Here is a 26508-nt window from a genome sequence, read left to right as displayed (position 1 = left end):
TAGTATATCACAGTTTCAGCTTACTATAAGGGGTTTGGATATAAAATCAAAGCAATTGTAAAATCTGTAAGAATTAATTTAAAATTCTCTAATGTTGCACGTCCTACACTGAGATTGCACAATATTTCCAGTTTGTGGTACATTACATATAGGGTGGGTTATAAATTTTAGATGAGACTTCTGATATTCAAATTGATAACACTGTCTAGAAATTAGGCCAGAAATATTTTTTCTTTCATTCATTTGACTTTTCTAGAGAAAGTTGCACTTTTTACACACTCAATTACACATAGAATTTTTTCTTTATCCAGCATTTGACATTTCGAGCTTTCCAGATACTGGAGCTTTTGCCGTATATGAGCTTGGAAAAAAAAAAAGCAGGAGAGAGGAATGAGTTGTTCTTGGAAATACAGGAAATTTGTTTGTTATGCCTGTAAATGATAAATTAAAGGCTAAAGCATTATCTTATGGCGATGTTTTATCGCCAATACACTCCATCAGAAAGGCGTAAGAATCGCAATACTTTAGTTAAGAGTTTAAACCAACTTTATCAAACATTTAAAACAGATAATCACATCTCTCGAGAGGCTATATATTTAACATTAACGAGCACGAGCTGACATCAGACATCGGCAATGAACAAGCAATAAAAATGCAGGAAGTAAGTGGTAAGTCTTGGCTAAAAAGTTAAAGTTTTTATACTCGCGCTATAGCAATCACATATGCATTTTGCACACAAAAATGAACGTTGCCCTTTACTGCAATGAAGATTTCCCCCACAATCCAAAATGTTTAATTGTTAAAATTCTTGCCTTCTTTTTTAAAAATTACAGTTGCATTTTATTTGCCAGAAGTGTAAATATACTATATACATGTGTTACATAAGGGCAACTGAGATTTCAGTAATGTATTTTACTAGTTACGTTGCTTAAATTTAAATGTAACGTTTTTAACCCTTTAAACATGACATATTTTCATACAATTCTTTTCATAATTATTTGTTTTTTGTTGCATCATTATTTACAAAGTGTTTTAAATATTGGTATCAATAATTTCATATTTTTTTAATAATTTTTTTAATTTTTTCAAAATTTAATTTTTTTATGCATTATAACATTGTCTAAAATGCAGATACTTTACCGTATTTGTGACCTTCTCCACAAGTGAGCATTTCTTGGCGATAAAGCTTGCATTCATTTGCATTATAAAACTGCATATATGTTAGTAATTTATACTACAAATTTATAAGACGATCATTTTATTTACACAAAATCGCTTATTTTTTCATGAATCATTTTAAAAATTCAACAAGAAAAATTCATCATAAAATACTGTAAGCATATAAAAAAGGGTATGAGAAAATATACTAGAATTATATTTAAACTCTTCAACAAAGATAACAAAGGTACTACTCATTTTACAAAAAATATGTGCAAAATGGAAGCTAAAAACTTTCACAAGGGCTTGTATTTTGTCTTGCACAAAGTTCTAGAACAAATAATTGGGAGTGTGAAATCAAATTTATAAGATTTTTAAAATGCTGTTATCTATTGATTATATTTGCATCTAAAATAGGCACAGAAGCAGTAAAAATGAACAGTGCAATAGTTTTTCCCACTTCATTCTATGAACAGCTGAGCCCGCAAGATGCATAGACACAAGAAAATCATTTTGAAATGATTCTATATATGTGAGCCAGATGCAGTGGTTAAGGGTTTCATGAAACAAATATTAGACAAGATGTAATGTTTATTGGAGGAACTAAACAGGAACAAGCGAAATATTCATAAAATTCCAGGAGTGCAAATGACGAAAGAGAAGCCAATCATAAAATAAGATAAGGCGATAAGAAGAGGTCCGAAGTCAAGCTACTCGCGTTTTTATTGATGAAAAATGAAAACAACTTTTGAATTGATTTTCTTAAAAGTGCAAAGAATCATCCTCTAAACCTAGTGTATTGAATTGCACTTACTCCTACCCGTTAGCTAGATAATTAAATTTCTAGAATTTCAACTTTGTTAGTTAATAACACTTACAATATAAAAGTTCAATAGAAATACAAAACAAAAAAGTAAAAAGCATTTCGCCAAGAAATTTCGTATTAGTTTCTTTTGATTGAAAATCATAATTCATCAATGCTTCAATAGGAGGTGCACTTAATGTCTAGAAAAAAAAACTCTGAGAATTTCATTTCTCCTGTATCGAAATTTACGAATTAATTTCCCTTACTCAACTCTGTCTGAAACATTACACATTTTCTGAAACCTCAATCCACATTTTGTTTTCCAAAATAAGCATTACAAGCAAACTGAGGAATTAGTCATGAGGAAACCCTCTCAGTCCTTTCCTTGATCTTGGAAAGTCCTCCACGAAGGCATCCCTCCCCTTAGGCAGATAGCCCTAGTGTGCTTTGCCATAATTAAATAAACCAAACCAAATCAACCTTTCCTTGCTGATATCTATGATGTGCTATTATTAATCAAAATTATTTGAAATTTAAAATTTCCCTGTGTAGTTCCACTACTTTGACAGTAAATTTTAATCTGGTGGTAATAAAAATGATTTAAATAAAGTTTTTTCAGGAATGAATTCCATTTAGCCTACCACTGAGTACACTTTTGAACTTGAGATATCCATTTCTCGACATCTTCGTCACACGCAATATATCAAACTTCAGTACTACTGTTTACTGTAAACCTTTAATTTCTTGCCTTCATTCATGACGTTCAACTTCATAAACTTCAAATAATGACATTCGACTAATGAGAAGTAAGCTTCATTTCATTCCTTTGGTTTCCGTGTACTACAGGTTTGCTTCTCCAAATTGGCTAAGCAGTTGCTATTGACAGAAGCTTTTCACCTAACTTTGACCAATCGGTAAATAAATTTTCTCCTCAACACATCAAAAAGCACCCTCTCGTTTTACGAGATGATAAGAATTCTAATGTCATTTCTTTCTTTCCATTGATTTGCTATAAAATTGAATGAGTTTTGCAGAAATTAAACTTTTGGGTCATTTTTTTTTCTGTCAATAAAATTTACAGTTCCATACTTAAGTACACCATTTGGGATATGAACTCCTGGGGTATATAGATGATTTATTGCCAGTGTGGTTTAATTTACATTGATCAAAGACAGCCTTAAATTTTTGCACTAAGGAATATGAGGTATATGTTTGGGGGACGGACACATAAAACATCTGTTGCCCAACATTGTTTGTCAGAAAATCATATTTCCAGTTTTTCTGCAGACGAAAGTATTCAAAAGTCATCTTCCGTTTGCTAAATAAATTTTCTACAGCCGTTTCAAGATTCATAAAAAATCTTTCAGGTTTAGTCAACGATCACAAATCCAAGCCATTTTTACCTAGCTTTTAAGGATATTATTTCGTAGTTGTTTTCATTTTTCATTAGTAGCGGGCGCTCATTCTTATTGCCTTATCTTATGATTCGTTTCTTTTTCATCATTTGCCTTCTGCAGCTGAAGAAAAAGGTTCTATATTTAAACCTTCAAAACAGTTCCTCCAAATTTATGACTATTACACTGATTCTTGTTCCTTGATTCCTCCAATAATCATTATTTGTTCAAAGTATAACCTGTTTTGGTTTATAAACTTTTTAGAACGAAAAGTTCTACATCAGTGAGGGTTCAGCATTATCGTGAAATAAGGCAATTTGATTCAGTTGATTTTATAAATATATTCGATTTTCGTAACTTTATTTTGTAAGAAAATTAAATTTAAGAAATGAACGTATTATGTTATAAAAGATAATAATATGATAAAATGATAAAATTTCCTCCAGATTTAATGAGACGAAAAAATTCTTGTTTATTTTATTATCAGTTGATCCAGAAGTATCATCTGTATTATTGTTGATCAGAGCTAATTCATATCACCCTAAGATTCATAGTTGCTTATTATGTAACAGTGATTCTAATTTTTGCTTTTCATCACTTGGGGTATACATAAACAGTAATTCTTTTCTCAAAGTGACTCACAAAGTGCAGATCTCTTCAAAGTAATTTCCTTTCATGAAAGGCCTAACACCATATTTTAAAAAAAGGTGATGGATCTACATTGGCTTATTCAATTTTGAGCTTTTGAATTTCATTTTGATGCAAACATGTCACATCATATATTGCTGTTTTAAGTATTTCGCTGCACAGGATCCAAATAATGTTATTAGTATAATAAGTTGCGTTAAAAAAGGAATCTGGAATGCAAAGAGACTTTAATGCATTTAGATGAGTTAGAGATATATGGGAAATATTGGTATTGGTTCATGTTTATAATTCCCTATTTTCTTGCCACATACAATGTCCATATTTTCTTTTCAATAATATCTTAATATAAAAATGAATGTATTTTATGACTCATTTCAGTAACAACAATAGCGCAGGGCATTGTGTTTAAGTAATAAAGCGGATTGCATAGATAAGACACATGTTTAATTTAATAACTGCACATTTTATTACATTTGTTACTAAGTTGCAAACTTTCTTTTAAATTCAGAGTTAAAGGATCCCTCCAGCTTGATAATTTAGCTAAAATGCATTTTTTAGCTTCATTTCATTCTCTACATTTTGTAAAAATATCTGTCAAGTTCTTTATGCTAATTCTATTACAAACAACGTAATAGTCATTAGTTTTTTTTTTTTTTTTTTTTTTTTTTAAAGCAGAGACATGATAAATGAACAATACTCTCGCCGGGACTCGAACCTGGATCTCTCGAATGCATGCCAAGTGTGCTACCATTATTTCACAAAGGCATGCTGGAAAGAGGAAGAAAATACTTTATATACTACCCCTTTTAAAAAGCGACTGGGATTAGGAGACCGATTCGCCAAATCCTGGTGGTGAAGAATCATCATTCACCACGTTTTTTAGTTCGGGTGCTCATTAGGTTTTTTTAAGCAGGAGACATAAAAAATGAACAATGCCCTTGCTGGGACTTGCACCTGGAGTTCTCGAATACACGGCAAGTGTGCTACCATTATTCCACAAAGGCATGCTGGAAAGAGAAAGAAAATATTTTGAGTAAAATCCCATTTATGGGAAGAAAATTTGTTGAATTGAATTTGATTGGATATTTTTATTATATGAAATTTTGCTGTGAAATTTAAGATTCAAAGAATTAATAACAAAAGTAATTAACCTATGAAACATTTTATCATATTATTTGTTGCTGTTATTTTTTAAAAATACCAGAGCACACTATTGAAATTATCTTTAAGTTTTCAGTTTCTAATATTTTAGTGAAGGTTCTTAAATGCATATCATAAATGTTATGTTTTTTAAATGTAATTGTTAATAATAAAATTTGTACTTAAAAATTTTTAGGATTCAACATCACAACAGAGTCCATAGATGGACGAAGCACGTTGATATATTTTCCAAAGATTTCATAATAATCCCCATTAACCAAAATAGACATTGGTTCTTGGCAATAATTTGTTTTCCTGGTCAAGTTACAACTAATAGTGATGCCAAAGAAGATAGTGAAGGTGAAGGTACATATACATTCAGATTTCTTTATCTCAAAACAAATGTTTTTAATCTGATAAAAATATAATACTGCTATTTTCTACGCTGATTTCCTTTTTAATTTTTAAGCATGCAATCAATTTATTAAAGTATAACTATATAGCATGTTGTGTTTTAAAATAGTGTTATTAAATATTTTAAATTAGCTTGTTCTCTACTAAAAGGAATATATTTGAAAAATCAATATGAAGCTTATTTTGTACTTCATTCTACATTCAAATAACACATTTCATCTTGTTACATAAAACTACAAATGTAATTTTTATGTTTAAAAATAGATAAGCACAATATCAGTATAATCCTTTGTATATAGCCTGAAGTGTTTGTAATAGGTCTGTAGTTTTTGAACATTTCTCATACAATGTATTTATTCTGCTTAGTAATTATCTGACTGCTGAAATATCTATACTTTCTCATTTCATTAGTCACTTTATTTAATTTATTGGTCATAGCGTCCAAAATTTGAATTAGTATGGTAGAAAATCACCTAGTTTTCATTCTGGAATGTGAATTTCACTTGTTTGGAATAGCTTTTAATAAATCTATGATTTCAGAAACAATGTGATAATCATTATATAAAATTCTGCTTTATTTTGGGGGTGAACTACAGTTTTTTGCATGAATAAAATGTTGAAACAGCAACCATTACCAACACTGTCCATGTTTCTGTTATAATTTGATATTATTTGTACTTGTGGAATTCTGATTACGTTTCACAAATCCTTAATTGTTTAAGATGTACAAAATAAAAAATTGAAATCTTTTGATCTGGTAAGCATAACTTGTAGACTATGTTCAAAGAGATCAGAATCTGGAAAAGTGAAAGGCCTTACTTGGTGAATGGTTGCACTTTACTTCATGAAAGGTTGCACTCATTTCCTGTCGTGAAACTTTTTATTCATATTATTTGTTGATGGTACTGGATGAAAATATTTTTTTTAACTGTGTAAAGCAGGAGTCGGTAACCTTTTGGCCACCGAGGGCACAAAATAAAATTTTAAATTCTTAGCGAGAGCCATCCATTCAAGTTTCATAACCAAATGTCATATTGGAAACTAGTTTTGTTTAAAAGACATAACTTTATTGATCTAAATAACAAATATTTATATTTTATATTCTTTAAATAAACATTTTTTGATATGTAAATCTGAAATTCGTGTTTTTACTTCGTCTAACTTATTATAATCGACAACATAATTTGAGTTGCATTCTCTTAAACAATTATCTCAATGTAAGTTTTGAACGTTACTTTGATACATTATAATTGCTGGTGCATAAAGCAGTGATATGCAATAAATTTTGGAAAAACAGAATCGTGTTGGCATAATAATCTTCCCTGTCAAGGCTTGCGCACCGTCAGTTGTTATTGAAGATAATTTCTGAATCAGTATTTTAGCATCAATCAAAAACGTTTTTATTGCACAAAAAAATTGTTTACTCATGTGCGCTCTTTAAGTTGTAGGATATTTAGAAACTTTTCTTTTATGGTAAAATCGTCAAAGGCTATCTTGACACCTATTGCCAACTGTGCTATATCTGTTATATCTCTCGATTCATCCAGTTGTACGGAAAAAAATGCACATTTGTTCATAACTTTTATTACTTTACTTGGGTTTCTAAGTGCCTTGCGATTGTCCCAGTTCTCATTCTAGCAGTTTTAGCTGACAACTGCTAGACATTTACAAGCAAATTATATATATATATATTATTTTTAAAATCTCCAAAAAGTACGTCTGCATATCCAACGTTTCTTCTTTTATTATTGCTTCATCTGCACATGGCCCTTTTTTTAGCAAGTATAAGTGAAACTTTGATGCGAGTGTTGCTGCCTTTGATGTTTCCAATGGTTTGTAAAAGTAGAGATTGTTGCTCGAAATCGATGACTTTAATGATAAAATTTTATTTCATCGAAGTGCAGAAAGTTCAGGATACTTTGAGTCAAACTTCGGATGCACACTTTTAAAATGTCTCTCAAGGTTACTTTACTTTGGAATTGCTACTCTTTTGTTGAAATAAGCATATACAGTAGTGGGCAAAATTGTGGACACTTTTGGAAATTTTTATCTTTTTGAACTATGTATGCTTATAGAAAACGTTACGTTTCACAAAATGCAAACTTGTATATATCATTTTAAAGAGAATTTATTACTGAATTCAATACAAAACACAAAATTCAATTATTTGCAATACAAAAAAAGTTAAACAATAATAGTTATCGATATACATTAGATAGTGATGATTGCAGTGAGTTATCAGTACTTAGTAGGGTACCCTTTATTTTTTATTACAGCTTCACTTCGACGTTTCATTGAGCTGACAAGAGTTTTAAGCTCTTCTTTCGTTATTACATGATGCCAGAAAACAATTATAGCCTCAATTAGTTCCCTTTTATTTGATGGACGCCTCATTCGGACAAGAGTTTTCAAAAGGTGCCAAAATTTTCGATAGGATTGAGGTCAGGACTGTTTCCTGGCCATGACAACAATTTAATGCTCTTTGTATGAAACCACTCTTTCGATATTTTGGCCGTGTGGCAAGGAGCAGAGTCCTGCTGAAAAATAAACGAAGCATTGTTGGGAAAGAGAGCTCTGATAGAAGGTAGAAGTTTTGGTTCTAGAATAGTGTCAATGTATTTTCTGGCATTCAGTGTTCCATCGATGACATGAAGGCAACCAAAACCATCTGCTGACATGCATGACCAAATCATAACACTAACTGGGTTCTTCACAGTTGCTTGAATGCAGTCAGGATGTAGCTCTTCTCCTCTTCTACGTCTTGCATATTTTCGCCCATCACTACCAAATAACGATATCTTAGTTTCATCACTCCATATAACTTGTGACCACTGATCATCTGTTCAATTAATGTGTTCCTTTGCCCACTGTAGTCTTTTTATTTTTTTCGTTGCTGAAAATTAAGATAAGGCTTTTTTCGTGGAATTCTACCTCTGAGTCCAACATCTGTTAATCTGATTGTTCTTGAACTGATAGAAACACCAGCATCATTCAGATCACTTCTGATGGCCGCTGAGTTTTCTACCTTGGAGACATAGTCTTTGTACTCTTCTGTCATCAATAGATGTGGTGCACCTTTTTCGGCCTTTTCCTTATTTGTTTTGTATTGAATTTGTCTCTTGATATCGTAAACAAAACTTTCGGACTCCAGATGTAGTCACTGAACCACCCATCTGTCTTGCAATTTCAGCATAGGAAAGACCACTTTCTCGTAACACAATAATATTACATCTCTTTCTAGGTGTCCAATGTACTCTTTTATTTGATGCCATTGCTTCTTGACTAAATATTAAAAATTTTTACAAAAAATTCCTACTTGTAATTGCAGTGTATAAGAAACAGATTCTCCTTCTACAGAAAAAAGCAAAATAATGAATTGTTTCAAGTGTAAACATGATGTCAGCTTTTACTGGCAGTTACTAACATTTGATTGGTTCTCAGAACAGTGATTGGCCAGGAAAGCTAGACATTACAAACCACTTCATAACTGTGTTTTTTATTTATATTAAAGTACATATAACTTTTTTTGTATTGCAAATAATTGAATTTTGTGTTTTGTATTGAATTCAGTAATAAATTCTCTTTAAAATGATATGTACAAGTTTGCATTTTGCAAAACGTAACATTTTCTATAAGCATACAAAGTTCAAAAACATAGAAATTTCCAAAAGTGTCCACAATTTTGGCCAACACTGTATATTTGTCTCTATGATTCATGAAGCAAAACTGGTGCTTCCATTCTTCATTAAAATTTAACTTCGTGTTCGCTTAGCTTTGCTCATCGTGGGTTGTTGCAGTCATCAGTTTGTAAGCAAATCTCTGTAAAATAAAGAAATCTTGGATGATTAGAAAGTACATAAACAAATCTGATAAGAAAGTAAAAATAGAGTAGATATACACTACATACCTTGTAATTATTGATTTTACTGCCTGTTTAAAAGTCAGAAATTTGGAGTATATTTACAAATTAAAATTTTCTCAGACAGAGAAAGTAGACAGATGTTTTGCACTCGCTGTCTTTCTGCCCGCACGTACTGGTGATTGCTTCAGAGAAGTTACAGTTAAATGCATCAACTATGCAACACGTCGCCGCTCTGTTGGGTCGTTCTGACTTTAGTCTGCTCCTCTCGACAATGAAACATTTTGAGCAGTGGTGAAGCAATAAAGTGGCTGTTTGATGCATAGATGTAAAAATATATAACTTGAATATGTATTAAATATATATAAACAATAAAACTGCAAAAATGCATGCAAAGCAGAATAATTTAACGCATATGCAGCATTGCCGACCGCTGTGGTAAAGGATGTAAAGATGATTTTCCTAAAAGAAGGAAGGCTTTTAAAAAAATGATTTGCATTCAATTGCATCAGAAAAACTATGAAAACCCATGTACTAGCCCGCTCATCAGGACTCTAAACAAGAAGTATCTTAGAATGAAAGCAGAAAGTCTGTTCATGTATGAATAGAACTGGTCTCTAGTATGTAGAAATTTCAGGCAGTATCATTGATTTATGGGCTAATATCTATCCCTATAAACAGAAATCTGTGATGATTATTTAAGCAGGTACATATTGAAGCAAGGCTGGTACCTGTGCATTTCTGTAAATCTGTATATCAGGTATCATTGGCTCTTGTTGATTGTTAAGCGTCAATTGAATTTTTACAAATGACTTCCCCAGGAAGGCTGAGAGTTTCCTACCACTTCTCCCCTGCTATGAACCTCTCCAGAGGACTTTAGGCTTGCCGTACATTTTGATTCCACCTTGCTGTGCAGAGACTAGGCACTTTTATAGGCTTACAAACAACCATCCCTTCTCTGGGATTCAAAACCAGGCCCATTGGTACCGCAGTCAGCATCACTAACCACTCTGCTGACTGGGCAGCTGATTATTTAAGCAATAATATTGGCTAGAAGGTCCATTTTGTGTATATCTAATGGCATTTCATTTTCTTTTTTTTTTAAATCCTTCCTGAAGGATGTGTGAATATTGTGCTATTTCTTATTTATTCTTTATTTATATACATTTAGGAAATTCTCATACCCAAGATGAAAATTTAACAAATGGGGCGAATGTAGTAAAACCTATGCCTATGCCTGAGGCCCTAGATAGCAGTACTCATCCTGATGAAAATTATGGCAATCGACGCCTAGAAATGTAAGTGCATAATATAAATTAGTGCATAAATTATAAAGAAAAGTGCCTAATTTAAATAAGACATTTTGATAAAAAATTAAATTACCAAGTAAATTACATTTTACTATAAATAACAATTTATATAATTAGACAGACTAATTCTTCAAAAATCCTAGATTAAATACAGGACTTTAGATGATATGGCAATTTAGATAGTGTAATTAGTCTAATTCCTGAAAAATCATTTGAGAACTGCATTCCATTTTTCAAGTAATTACTGTTGAAAAAATTTTTTTTAAAGTCCAAATAAAAATATTTCTTTAAAAGTAGTTTATTATAAAACTACAGTCAAAAATCTATAATCCAGACCTCAAAGCTACAAACTTTCTGCACATGCGTAAATGCATAAGGCGTTTACACATGCTCGTTTAATGTATAACGGACGGTATAAGTTAAAGCTAAAATTATCTAATTATCTATTTCAGTTAATGTTGCAGATTGTGTTGTTCCTTAATCTTCTAATTGGATTCGGCTTATTATTTTTTGCAGACTGTTAGAGCAATTTTATAAAAGTAAGCTTGAACTTTTGATTATGTCAAATAGAATTTCCGATTCTGGAGCTGCCAAAGGATCAGCAAAGCGAAAGCATGTTTCGATGTCCATATAAAAAAAAGTGGAATTGCTGCAAAAATGGATGAAGGGATATCCTTTGTTTCTCTAACCATTCCGAAATCTGTTTATCAATTTCATGCTGCTTTGCGGGGGAAGACGTCGCGGCGCGCAATGAACTGGAAGTTGATCTGTCAGCACTATCCTTATTTTCAGGGCAGATGTTTTTATTTTATTCAGCTTATAATTCCTTACTAAATGTAGTATTTCATCTCGATGTACTCCGTCGTTGATATGATTTAAATCAAATTCCTTGTCACTATAAATATCACGAATACACATCTAATAGTTTTCTGGTTGCAATTTTCTAATTTCGACTATGCGTAATGTATGCTTTACGCATGCGCACGTTAAAAGAAATGTTTAATAAAGTAAGCAAATAAATATTAAGCTTTTTTTTTTGTGTGTGTAAATTTTGATACCCTTTAGATCATAATTGCTCTTTATTTCATAAATAACGGTTTCATATTTTTAATTTTATAATTTCTGCATGCCATCTTACGAGATTTAAATTGATGATTTGCAATCCAGAATCACCAAAGTCCCGACGAGTCCAGATTAAAGACTTTTGACTGTATAAGAGAATATTCAATATTTTCAAAATGTTCATTCTTGGAAGGAAATGATTTACAAAAGAAAATTGCTCCACAAAATAATATGCCTTGAGTTAACATAGGGAAATTTTTAAGGCATAAGTTTCTGTTATGTAAATTATTGTGACATGTGTTAGTCTATTAGTTTCTTCATATTTGATTCTTTTGTAATATATTTATTGATTTTATCATATTTATTAATTTTTGTTGTTTTATATATGTACTCGATGTATCAAATTAAATGCTGAAAATTTTGTCTTGTATTATTTTGTTAAAATTTTTTTGAGTTATCATTCAGTATTGTAATGAATTCTGTTGATTTCTTATTGTGATGCTCATAGTAGTTTCAAAAGTTGTATCTATAACATTAGCATATTTGAATTAGAAATAATTTTTATAGTTTTTTTTTTTTTTTTTAAGTTTTTTAATAAGTACCCTGTCAAAGTACTAGATTCAAAATCAACAATAATTTATTTAAATTATTTCAAATTCAAATATAGAATATAAGCAGCATTATTAAGCTTTATATCTTGCTGATAATGCTCCTCATATGCATAAAATTGCTTTTTTTTAAAACAGTGTTGTAATATTGTTACAAAGCATAGTGAATGATATTGCTGATAATGAAAATTAATATTTTTCAGACCTTGTATATATATTTTTGACTCCTTAAGTGGACCCGATAGACGGGAAGTTATTACTACCTTGAGAGAGTAAGTTCTACAAAATTACAAACCCTTTTTCCACAAATGAAGCCAGTAATAATATTTTATTTTTCTGAGCCAGATTTCATGTGATGAGATCTACTCCCTATCATGAAGTTTACTTTCTGGACATGAAATACCATATTTGACGGCATATAAGACGCACTTTTTTCCCTAAATTTGGTCTCAAAAAAGTTACCTGCGTCTTATATGTGAAGGACACAGGTTAACTTTTCAATAGTGAATGCTATTTTTAGCCTGGATAAATGTCTAGACACACATAACTTTTTCTACATCTGCCATAATTATTTTGCGCATGCGTGAAATATCTGTCACCAAAAAGCGTCGAAGCTGATGTCGGAGTTCGAACAGGTTCGACGGTCACATTACGTCTATGGAGCCTTTCCTTCTTTACATAGACTTTCTTTGACTCAGCCGACACACATGTCGGTATCGGTGCTACTCTGTATAAATGTGTCGGTATCGGTGCTTAAAACTATTTGTTTAAAAAAAATACCCTGGAAAATATGACTACAGGTAACAAGAGATTAAGCTATACAATTCAGTATAAACTAGGAGTGTTAAACTACGCCAAAGTGCATGGAAACAGAGCAACAGCAAGGCATTTTGGTAATTTTCCTTAATAAAAATATGTTTGGTAATTGCATTCAATGATTGTTTATTTGGCTTTTATGAAACATGAGAACTAAAAGAAATCACATTTTGAGTTATTGTGGTGACGCGCTCTCGCGCAGACTATTGGAACTTTTTCCCCTGTGTGTGGCCTTCTAAATAGGGGTGCGTCTTATATGCCATCAAATACGGTAATTAATATTAATTATAATTACATTTTCTACGACATTTTAAAATGTCGTTAATTATTATTAACATTAATTTCTTGTTGAATAGATAGGTTTGAGGGAAGAATAATTTTATTTGTCCTCATTTAGCACATATTAATTTTGTCTATTAGCATTGCTTAAATAGAAAGGGAGAGCCAAACCAAAGTATATTGCATAAAAAGATCCCAACATAATAAATATCACAAGCTATGGCTTTTAATAGATCATAAATCAGCTTTTATCAAACATTTTTTAAAGGGGATCAAGTTTACATATTAGAATGATCTGTGGACCACCATACTGTTCTTTGAAAGCAATTTTTCTTCATTAGTCTTCTTTGAAAACCATTTTTAATGAGCAGTATACATATACTTTTTTAAATACAGTTAATTAAAGTTAATTTAATTTTATAGTGGTGTGAACCAATTAAATTAATTCAAGAAAAATTACATTCATTCTGTATAATTCAAGGCTGTTAGAGTTTGGATAATCTTTATCTTATTAACTCTAAAAATTAAATAAATGTTGGTACGTCCAATTAATGACGTGGTTGAACCTGCTGATTCTGCCTATGCCAGTAAGCTTAAGTCTGAGATTGGCACACAAATTAACCGATTTTGATCTTTTGCCTTTGTCAGAGTTAGTGATCCAAACACTTTCTTACATAGATACGCAGACGTAAGCTGGATTATAGTTTTTGAAGTACCATTGTCCAATTCATTAGAATTGTGCAGTTCATAGTTTTAATTGGTATTGAGCTCCTGAAATTAACCATACCTTTTGCTTGGAATTTAAATAATGTGTCATCAGAGAGTTTGTAGAGACATTAGGTTAATGGGAAAAGCCGGAGAGATGAAAAAGTAGCAATCGCCTTCGCCGGGAATCTAACCACAGATCTCTGAAATACCAGCTCAGTGTGCTGAGCACTACACCACAAAGGCATGCCAAGAAGGCAGGAGAAATACCTTATATACTCCCCCTTTTAAAGAGCGACTGGGTTTTTTTAGGGGACCTAATCGCCAAATCCTGGTTGAGGAGAAATCATTATCCACCACCCTTTTAGTTTGGGCGCCACTGTAGAAACATGAGGATTTATTTGAAAGCAAGAAAGATGAAAAATTAGCAATCGCCTTCGCCAGGAATCGAACCACCTGCACTAGGTGCGTATTCCAGAGGTCTGCAGTTCAATTCCCAGTGAAAATGTTGCTGATTTATTCATAATGTCTGCTTCCAAAAAATTACCTAATGTCTCTACAACCATTTTTCACATACTTCCTGAAAGGTAGTGAAATCCAACTTTTGTAGAATTCATAGGTAGGTTTACAAATACATTTTTATATATTGTCATCAGTGTTAATTTATTAATTCAGACTCTAGATTTAGGACTCAATTTTAAAGAAATAATACCTTGTTTTATTTAATTTTAAAATTGAATGTAAGTAGAAGTTCAAGAAGTTTGGTTTTAAGAAGTTTAGTTATTAGTACTTGAGAAAATAAATAATTTCAAAGCACATAATCGATGTTTCAAATGTTTTAAGAAATTGCATTTGAGTCATTTTTGCAGAGATAAAAGTGTATGTAGTAAATGTAAACTACTTTAAATAAGAAGATGCAGCTTTTCCGTATAAAGGTCAATAAAAAGTGCATAAAAGCAAAGTATTGGATGCCTTGTGTTCTGTGGGGTTATATTTAAATATTATTCCACAAAGAAAATACTTCTTCGTGGAGGTATTTATAAGGTGGGAAAAGATTTATTTTTACATATGTTGATGACTAAAGATGTCTGTAAAACTTTCTTTATTTGAAGAAAGGGAGATCACAGAATTCTTTTATTAAATGTTAAATCATTGGAAAAGAATTTCATTAACATTTATAAAAAATAATTGTTTAAATATCCTTTAAATTTACTTATAAAATTATTATATATTTATCAATTTTCAACATTTGCTCAGGCTTTCAAAAATCCATGTAAAATTTATTTGTACAAGAATATGGGGTCATTTATTTAACTTCTTTTAGGATAATATTTTTTAAATGTAATTTTTAATATTTATCATAGCTTTTCTGACTTACATGTAAAGTTAACTTAAAAAATCACCTGTAATAATAATTACAATTAATATTTTTCAAAGAAGTTGCTTTATCATAATTTTTGGTACAAATTTAAAAAGAATTTTCTGTATTATAATTAACATTTTTAGATGTTTATTATCTGACAGTTTTTTTGCAGTGGAATTTTGCTCCACTGCTTTTGATAATCCATCAGACATATTATAAGGTATCTCTCCCTCCTTCCTTGCGTACCTTCTGTGGTTCTGCAAGCTGGGCCAGTATTCCAGAGGTCCATGGTTCGATTCCCGGCGAAGGCGATTGCGCATTTTTCATCTTGCCTGTTTCTAAAAATACCTAATGTCTCTACAATATTATGTCTGTTGGTAAGCGTTATACTCATTGATGTAGTACTTCCTTAAATAGGAGAATCAAAACTAAGCAATTTGTAATATTAGCCCCGTTCACATGCAATGCTCCTTCGCACAGCTGCTGTTAGCAAGGGGAGAAAAAGGAGACATGAAAGAGTTTCTTTCGTCTTTAGGACCCGTTCAGAAGACCACCGTCTTCCTTCCCCTTTACACCTAAGCCTCTGTGAACAATCACGTCTCCGAATTGACAGATTTCTAATACTGTTTACACATTTTTAACGTTGTTTACTGTTGTTAATTTTGTAATCTGGACTTTCGCAACTGGTACCTGAACTTTCGTAATGGTTCCTGAAAAATATATGCGTTTTAATTATTATTATTATTATTTTATAAGCTGTTATTTAGTTCACTCTTGGTGCTTGTCGCTATTTTTAAAAGATGGTCATGGATTTTTAAACTGCTTCCCGATAAGATATAGAACTCAAACTTTGTACATACACTGCTTGTGAATGTAGTGTCACACTTTTGATTTTTAGAGGTCTAGATTTTTTTCAAATTTAAAGCTGAAACGATTTTTTGCAAATATTAACAAATAAACTGAGAATTTCAGAATATTATAGTTTGCACCATAACACACTGTGGAGGACAAAAAAAATTAAATGAAATTTTTAGCGCAATTTTTTAAAAAATATTTTGGGAGAAATTTTAAAAATCGTTCATATTTTTAGACTTCTTGACGCCCATTAATTTTAAAATTTCATATCTAAAAATATATCGGTTACAAAATTCAGACATTTTTACAGCTTATAAAACAAACGTTTCGCATTTAAAAAAAAATGATACAGGAAATTAATTGGATGATTTTTTTACTTTTTTGAAAGATGTGCAATGAATGAGAATGGGAAACATTGGTTCTTCTTGGGCATCAATTCGAAACATCGGTTTCAAAGTGATAATCTCGTTATACCACACTATTTTTATGAAATTATTTATGCTATATAAGTTGTTATTGTTGCCAATTGTTTGTTCAGCGTTAGATTGGAGATATTTCTGAGTTAACTTTCTCTTAAGATGCGTTTTGCATTCCGTTGTGTTTAACGTTCTTATTAGATTGAAGCATAACTATTGATTATACTTAGTGATATTCTAAACACTTGTACGAGTATTTCTGTGGAAAATTCCAGAACTTTGAAGTGTTTCTGTTGATAAAATAAATTTAATTAAGCTATCATCGGATTTGAGTTCAATGACAATCATTTACGAACTATTATCAATCTATTACAAACCCATATGCACGCAACAATATTATAATTAATTAATGTATTAAATAGTTTTGAACGTGTTTTACAAAACGAAAACAGGTAAAGAAAAATTCTGCTTGCGTTTTATGAGTTTTTGTAATTTTTCTGGCCACATAAGGTTTTAAAAAAAAGGTTTGTAATTTATGTTTATATTTACCAATTGAATAAATAGCACTGCATTTGATTTATATATATATGTGTGTGTACTGAAATTCAGTAATAAAATTTTAAATATTTGAAATCATTAAATGTCTATTTAGACAGTTTGTATTCTGTAAACTGCAAATGCAAACTGAGAAACCTTTTGCATTTTTTTCAATAAATCCTTTTACTTAAAGTCTTAAAGCATATACAGGTATGGACTAATTTTTTTATTATTTTTACTGCTTATTTAACATTATATACTTTATAGAAAAAAGGATGGGTTTTGCAAAATACTGAAAGGAAAAAATTATTTGAAATGAAAATGTGACTGAGATCATATTGGTTTTAAAGATTTTAGATAAGAGTGTATTTTTTTTCTCAGAAACTAATTCATTAATTGCAAAATCATTCCTTGAAGTTATTAAGAACACTCTAATAAATACAATAAAAAAAACTGGGGGGAGACATTAAAAATTGTAAGAGAAGAAAGACATTTTAATTGTAAATTTTTTTTTCAAAAATTTAAATTAAAAAAAATACTAGCAAAAACTTTTTTTTTAGCTTAAAATTATTTTGTCTCACAAAACCATTTAATAATATTCATAAAAAGTAGATGAAAATGCCTAAATTTGTTTTTAAAAAAAATGATTCAAAAGGTAACGAGTCCCTTGTCGCGTTGAAGCCGAATATGCACTTGTCTTAACTTTAGTTTTACTTTGAACGATATTTCTGGAATACCTAGCATCAGATAACCTAGTCTGTATTTGTCTATAATTTGCATATCTTTGTACAGTTCTATCTAATTTTTGGGGGATGCTATCACATCCCCAGACATCTATCAGCGCGATTGTTTCGCTGACAGTCCAGCGAGCAGTAACTAAAATTAAGTGAACCGTGCAGTATAGTACGAGAAATCTCCCCATTTGCCCTGCTCCCGAGAGGTAAGGAACATTCAACCAAGTTCTACCTACAATTCGGCGGGGCAGTTAATGCTTGTCCCATGTGAACAGGACACGTTGGAAGAACCGGTTTTCGCTACCGATCGAATCTGCTCTTGTGAACGAGCCTATTATGAGTTGATTTCAGCTCTTTTACCTGTAAAGAAGCGATAACGAATTCCTTTTCTGAGGGCATGCAATGGACATTAAAATAACTCCCTAAATTAAAAGTAAATTAATTTTGTCTTATCTACACCAATTAAACACTGGTGTAGATAAGACAAGTTCGTTTAGATATATGTATGTTCATCAAAAGTTACCGCATTCAGTTTCTAAGTTTTGCAGATGACAATAATTTTAAAGAAAATAAAAAAATCAAAACACAAGAAATTAATGTTACAACAAAACCTCTTTAAAAAGTGTTTAACTGGTGTTTCTACTGTATGACTGATTGTCAGTGCTTCCTTTTCCTCACAAATATCATCTGTAATTTATTATTTTTTAACTGTTTTCATTTGAACAGGTATTTAGATATAGAATGGACCTTAAAAAAGGGGACTAGAAAAAGGTTTGATGTCAGCACTATTCAGGGTTATATATTGCAATGTCCCCAACAGAAAAATAACCATGACTGTGGTTTATATTTACTGCAGTATGTTGAAAGCTTCTTTCAGGTATGTACTTGTTTATTAAAATTTCTATTTTAAGTACAGAATATCTTTGAATGAAAGTTTTTTTTAACTTTAATTAGAGAATCATTTGGATGATAATTTTATATTAACTGTTGAAAGTTCAATTTTATACTGCAATGTAATTTTTTGTAGAAAGCCAGAGAGAAAAATCCTTTTAAAATATACAGTACTATATCCTTCACTACGTGCAACATGAGATCATTTGTGGTTAAGTTATACATCGTAGCTCGAGTAGTATGCCCCCAGTCTATAATGCTAGGTTCTGAAAAATAATTCCCCACATCCTCTATTGTACATAGTTTTCCCCTCTGATGGTTAGTTTATTGATAAATTGTATTCCGTTTATTTTCTTTATTTTTATTTAGTGCATTCAATTTGTATCAGCAATTCATCCATTTTTTTCCCCATTTATTATTTGAAATGTATTTTGTTTAGATTCTTCATTAAGCTACACAGATATGGTAGATGTTCTCACACTTAAAAAAAAACTGTCAAAACATGTGGTTTTACTTTACTTCTGTTATTTATGTTCCAGTTCACTGTATCCCTATATACTGCTGATGTGGTCAATCTTTCAATATTCAGACCTTTTGCTCATTCCTGTTCTTCATTCCTACAATGTCCCTCTTGGGAACAGTCTAGACTCACTCATGTGAGTGTCCTTGGAACTTTACAACGTAACTGAGCCGGAGACGTTCTGCTCAGCTCTATTACCACCAGATATTAGCTCAATATCTGTCAGATATTGTAATCTTTATGTCACTATGCGTTCCTGTTGAAATGTAGGGTTCTTTCTAAAAAATGATATTGTGATAGTTACTAGTAGTTTATCCATGACTACTTTTCCATTTGTTATGTCTTTTCTGTAACCACATTCTTCAGAAATTAAATTATTTGCATAATTTTTTTGCTCTCAATTTTTGGGTGATCAAATTAATTAAAAAGGGAGGGGAGTATGTGAGGAAATGCATGTTATCTGTGATAGTTATCAACCATTCAGTTTTTTCATCACATCTACCGATTTCCAAATGTTTAATTGTTAGTGTTTTATTTTGGTACTGCTGACATAGCAGACCACCAGATCTCTCAGTATTTAATTTCTAGCTTATTATTTCAGTGCTATCGGTATAGCTTTGTCTTTTTACCTGTCCAAACAAACTGGAATGACTGGTATGACCACACATGGCAATAAGCAAAGAAGAGTGCAGAAACAAGCTTGTTATATCATATCTGCATTTATGTTCATATTGAATTGGAATAAAGGAACCATAAGCTCATCAGTATGACTTCAAAAGATTTTTTGTTGTATTCATCCTCAGCTGCCATAACTTAAATTAACTAATTAATTTTATTTTTATCATATTATAAATACTTTAATAAATATTTTTTTCTTTTGTTCTCAGGATTTTGACTGTATAAATGTTAAAAAAAAAAGATAGAAAATTAAATAAAATTAATCGAAAAATATAAATTTTAGAACATCTAGTTAAATATTAATATATTTTATATCAGAATAACATAATAAATAGTTCCATAACCTAGATCATGCAGTATAAAGAAAATTTAAATCAATTTGGTGTTCTCTTAAAATCGCATCGCCGTGGAATGTGAAAGCCTCCTGGTTTTTCAGATTTCAAGATTGGCGGCTGTTATACATAATATTCTTTAAAATGTATCACGTTTCATGATATTTAAAAAAATACTGGTTATTCCAGTAAGTGAATTACTGAGATCGAGAAGACATAGATCACTGTTTTCAAATTTTACCAGAGAATGAAAAGCTATTTTACTGATTCAAACCTTTTCTACTTTCACTGCACTGTATGTATGTGTTTTTCAAATAACCCTGGACATCTGATTGACACATTTTGTGACTATCTTTAGATTTAACACAGCAAAATCAAAAAGGAAAAAAGTACTGTCCGTGTCCATTTTGATGTTACAATAAAAGAATGCATAGGCATACCTTTACATACTGCAAATTTGACTCTAGATCAGTGTTATAAAGTAATATCACATATATTCAGCACCCCTGCAAAAATTATTTTGGTATCCCACTGCACATAAAGGCTCATCTACACTGAATGCACATCAAAATTAACGTAACTAAGAGGCGAGTGCAAATGGAATTCTGAGCAAGCTAGCTTGAAAAAAAAAAAAGACATTCACTTTATTTTGTTCTGGTGGTTTTCCATACCTTGATGCGGTTTTACTTAATTCAATGAACTAGTTTTCATATTGTTGTGAAAAATATGTGTTAAAAATATAACAACTGACATTTTCAGGAAATAGTTCTGCTAATGTTTCAAAATTTCCATATTTCTGTATTTAAAAATTACTGTAGATTATTTTCTGCCAGATTCCCTGTTTTGTGATGGGTCAGTTCTTGCATTTCATAGTTACAATATGCTCATAGTTGAAATTTTTGAACTAGGAAATCCTGGCTACAATGCATGGATAACTAAGTCATTTTTTTCATATATGTACATTAGGGTCTTCATCAGGTCCTTAGAAATTATGATTACATGTTACATTCAGCAATCCATACGACTTCTCTATCAATATGTTCATGCAATACCATATTAAAATTTTCATCAAGAACGTTTTCTCTGTGGCTTTAGCAAAGTAGCTATTTGGCATAAGAGGAAAACAGCCTGCCTAACAGAAATCATGTTTAGCATTTGATTTAGAATTTAGCATTCAAATGTTTCTGTTATTTGAACGTTTAGAGAAAATCGCCTGAATATTATTAACTTTTATTCTAAAAACTTTGTGTAAATATTTAAGTACTGCTAGAATCAGGTCTATAGTAACTTGTATAAATTTCAGAAAAATATAATTCTCTGAAAAGAAAAAATTCATGAGATGAGACAAAATTTAATAACAGTATTTTGGAAACTTATGTAACCTATCTTAATCATAAAGCACTGAACTTTCTTTATGAATTATTATTTGGCCTAAAATCATAACAATAATGATTTCAGAAAAGTTTTAGACAATGTGAAAGTTATTACCTGAATTTTAAACACAGATAAAAAAAATGAGCAAATACAGTTTGCAAAATGATGCTAATTGATTGGTTTAAGATCACCAAAAATTTCTTACTAAAAACATTTTCAAAACAAAGCATAGTGCCATAATATTATGCTTTTATAATAAAATAAAATATTTTAGTGATTAATATCAATTAATGAAACAGAAATTAAGTTAATAGGAATGATTTTAAAAGCATGGAGCTCATCTGATGTTTATTACTTCACATTGTCACCATGATATTAATAACAGTTTAAATGCTCATATGAAATGAAAACCTAAAAGAAAATGTCAACTAATGAAATATTTCAAATGACATGCTAAGGAAATAGTATTTTCTTGTTATTTTTATGTAAATTGTTTTATTATTTCAGAATCCAATTCCATTTTATCTGAATTCTGTACCAGACTTAAAAAATTGGTTTAAAGCAGAAGATGTATTATTCAAAAGATCGAAGATTAAAGCACTTATTTTGAATCTTCAAAAGAAACAATTAGAAAACACTGCTACAATTTGCAAAGAAAGACAGTAATAAATTGTTCCTCTATCTTTTGTGATAGTGATTTTGTTATAAGTGAATTATTAGGTTATTTCATGAAGTGACTTATAAAATAATAATTCCAGTTGTAAATAGTTAACTAAGTAATAGTGCATACAAAATGTAATTTATACAAACACAATAAAATGATTTGTTTCAACAGAGATTACTGAAATGGCACATGGAATTGCATAGAATGTTATTTCTAAAACAAATACATTTTTAAAATTCCTGATCATTACCTAAATTTGGAGTTGTAACAATTGAACCAGAGTGATTTCTCTATATGCTGCATTTGTCTGATCTTCATTAGCTTTTGTTCACAGACACCGTTGTAAGGTGGAGAATATAACTATTTTATGGGGTGGTTGTTTGCAATTAAAAAATCATCCTGTTATTTTCATGATAAGAGCTAAAAGAGATTTGACATCACTTCATCATGTGTTAATTTCAGGTATTGGGATACAGACACTAAGCTCCACAGAAGTTTCAGAATGAGTTTTATCTGACATTAACTTATCTTCTCAACTTGAATTTCCATACATTAGTTAGAGTTTTTTTTTTCTTTTCTTATAAATATTCATTTCATCAAAACACAACTTGCAGATCTTCTGTACAACTCTGTCTTCCAAAACATAGTCTTTTAAACATGATACATTGACAGGCTCATTGCATTTCGACCAAACTCTACATACTTTACTAATGACATTACTTAATTTTGTTTTTAACATTTCACTATCAGGGTGAGATGAAGTACTTATCACAGTCAAAGCACCTTGTAAATGATCTTCATCATCCAAAGACTTAAACGTTTCCTTCAAAATAGAAATTGTTGACAGTCCAGCTTTAGTTGCACAACCGAATATACTTTCATAAGAGGACATTTTACTGACGAGGGTGAAATGCTCGGTTTTTCATGAACTCAATAAAATTTATCCCAGAATAAGTTTAGTAATAATAGTACTAATGTAATAAAGAATTAAGTTACTCTAGGAAGCGCATTACTTGTTTTGCATCCATATCATCAATATCCTATGCCCCGATTTCGTCTCTCAACATTGCTTTGTCTTTGGCTACGTCTTGGTTTGCAATGCATGACCTTAAGTTCTGGTCAAGTTATAATTAATGTGTCTATTAAAAAATTCTCTTCCATTTTCTGATTATAACATACATGGGGCTCCAAAAAACAGGAATATGTCAAGCAACTGTACTACAACTTCTGCTCTCTTTGTTTGAAAACGTCTTAACCCTTTGTGGCGCACTATACGTTAACGTCGGAATTTCAACAAAAAAAGTTGTATGCAGTCTATTTAGTCCTAAAGGAGTATACAGGTAAAATTTTGTAAAAGATGCATTTACGGTTTTAATTCTGTAGGTGTTCCATGAGGTGGAACACTGCGCCATCAGAGCTTTTAAAAGTGCGACTAAGCGAGCATTGCAATGAAGCACGAAAATGAGTAGAAGCATTTGTATAAGAATGAAAAAACTCTGTATTATGGCTGTATACATGGTGTCCTGGATATACACAATATTCTCGAATATATACGGATAAATGAGATAAATATCTGTACACACAAGTCCTATATACAAAAATATTTACAAATTTTCGGAATTCCTCTCCGCGCCATTTATGGAAAATTAATAATAAAAAAATTAACTACGATTAATATTAAGAATAAAGAAAAATAAGCCTATGATATATACATACACGAAAAATATATACACAATTATTGAAAATAAACGGGAATGAGACTAAAATGGCGACAGCAAAAAATTCGCGCAGTCTAAGTAAAAATGAGTCAAGGTACTAATAAAATTCCCGCCTAAAAACTAGTCCCAAAAAATTCGAGATGCCAATATTAGGACTTTCATAACACAAAACAGACCTCACCCCTCAATACTGCTTTGTTTGAATTCATCCCCCCCCACACACACACACACAAAGCAACGGAAACAGAAAACGTAAACAACGGATGTTCTTTCCTAAGCACAGATGTTCTGATTCGTAACAGCATGAGATCGCTAAAGGCGCAGTGTTCCCGCTAATGGAACACCAGAGTTTATTCAATGATTCTGCGTATGGTTTTTGTCTGAAAGATTAAAAAAATATAGAACAGATAATTAGGAGTACAGCCAGCAAAATTATGCCTTTTTTTTTTTTTTTCCAAATAAAATTTTTTATATCATTAAAAAAATAGAGAAAATTACTTGAAAAAAAGTGGATTTTAATAATACATAATAAATGAAAATTCTGTGTCTCCTTGTGACATGCTGCTATCTACTGTTAAAAAAGAAAACTTCAAAATATATTATAAAGGCATTTTTATCTATTTACGGTTGAATTTAAAGGTTTCAGAAGCGATTCAATTTAGGTGTTCCATGTAGTGGAACACTGAGCCGCAAAGGGTTAAAACAACAAACTCAGTAAGATGGTCTTCATAAACTAAAATAAATTTAAGTTTTCTGAGGTCTGCCTCATATCTTGTGTTCATACATGGGGGGGACATAAGTTTAACGCCAGCAACCTCCTTGCCTGTCTCCCCTTTTTATTGATAAGGCTCACGAAGATTCAGGAAGATCTTAATATCATTTATGTAATATTTCAATAATGATGATTAAGTTTTTTATCATTCAATCTGAACTACCATGTCAAACAGACAAATGCATCAAATGTCAAACAAAACAGACAAATGTCAAACAAAGAATCAATTGAATAATAAAATGTTTTTACGGACGACAATCCTCAATGCTCTCTCACTGCTCTTGCATTATATGCAGATGGAATCCTATACCAAAACGCATCTCTGAGTTCAGTAGTACAAGCATTACAAGATCATACTCACTTAAAATCAACGTTGAAAAATCTGAAGCTGTGCTTTACACCAGAAAGCGCAAATTGGAGCGGAACATCACTCTCTCTATGCACAATACTAACATCCCCCTGGCTAATGAAGTCAAATATCTTGGTGTTATTTTAGGCCAAACACTCACATGGACCCCACATTATACAAATATTATTAACAAGTTTCGGCATACTAAAGCCTTAGTCAACCCCTTAATTGCCCGAAACTCCGTCCCACTTTAGAAAATAAGCTACTCATGTATAAGACTATGTTGCAGCTCGTTTTTACATAGACCTGACCCGTCTGGGGTTTCCTATTTAGTTTTCAACTGAAAAAGTTACAACAAATGCAAAATAAAATGTTAAGGCAAATCACAAAATGTCAGTGGTTTATCAGAAACTATGCTCTTCACAATGAATTAGACATAAACAAAGTCGATATGTATTGCAAAAATTGCAGAGAAATTTTTCAGAAGTATAGAAAAGTTAACAGCAGTTCCATTCCTCTTATAAACTTATAATATTAATGATCTAAGTAATAGAAAAAGACTTGAAGCAGTCCTACTGCATTTAAATTATATTATTATTCTTGTACTTTTCATAAAATTTTGTTTAAACTTAGAATATTTATTCCTGATCCAAATTATTTTGACCTCCATTAATTCAAAATTGTACGACTCTGAAAAAGCTTCGCCCACCAACTAATGCCTGACTTGCATGAAGATATACTTCTTTCCAGCTACCACTGGCTCTTGGCAGATCCGGCCAGATGCTCCTCCTGCCACCCAGTTATCAGGCCTCCGTCTTATCTCCGACTCACTTTGGATTTCGGCTTTATGCTACACGCTGCTTTGATATGCTGATGGACTTTTGATCAATAATTGCTCATCTTCTCCACTGCACACCACCTTTTTGTTATGCTGGACAGTAGCTCACTTACGCTGTTATATTGACTTAGTTTTCATGGTTTAACTACATATATCTCATTCATAAAGCATCATACGAGATTAGGTCTATGTTGAATCTCACTTTGAACTTCACCTTACATTATGCTTAAGAAATGTTATGTTCACCTGCTACGCGTTCAACTCAGGGT

At 31.2% G+C, this 26508-nt stretch overlaps 1 protein-coding gene across 11 annotated transcripts in view; it reads left to right on the top strand.

Moving 5' to 3' along the window:
* Positions 1-22736, top strand: part of LOC118186439 (sentrin-specific protease 7-like) — an 81392-nt gene extending 58656 nt beyond the window's left edge. For all 11 annotated transcript variants that reach the window (XM_035356541.2, XM_035356539.2, XM_035356540.2 and 8 more), the window contains 5 exons: positions 5342-5511; positions 10590-10716; positions 12602-12670; positions 18830-18980; positions 22406-22736. In XM_035356541.2, coding sequence (XP_035212432.2) covers positions 5342-5511; positions 10590-10716; positions 12602-12670; positions 18830-18980; positions 22406-22564 — 676 coding nt within the window. In that variant the 3' untranslated portion in view covers positions 22565-22736. The remainder of the gene's footprint in view (positions 1-5341; positions 5512-10589; positions 10717-12601; positions 12671-18829; positions 18981-22405) is intronic.
* Positions 22737-26508: the final 3772 nt, after the last annotated feature.

The sequence above is a fragment of the Stegodyphus dumicola genome, chromosome X1 (assembly GCF_044657685.1).
Source record: "Stegodyphus dumicola isolate Sdum_Otavi_A_Nest chromosome X1, ASM4465768v1".
Taxonomy (NCBI): Eukaryota; Metazoa; Arthropoda; class Arachnida; order Araneae; family Eresidae; genus Stegodyphus; species Stegodyphus dumicola.
This window is presented reverse-complemented; position numbering and strand designations above follow the sequence as displayed.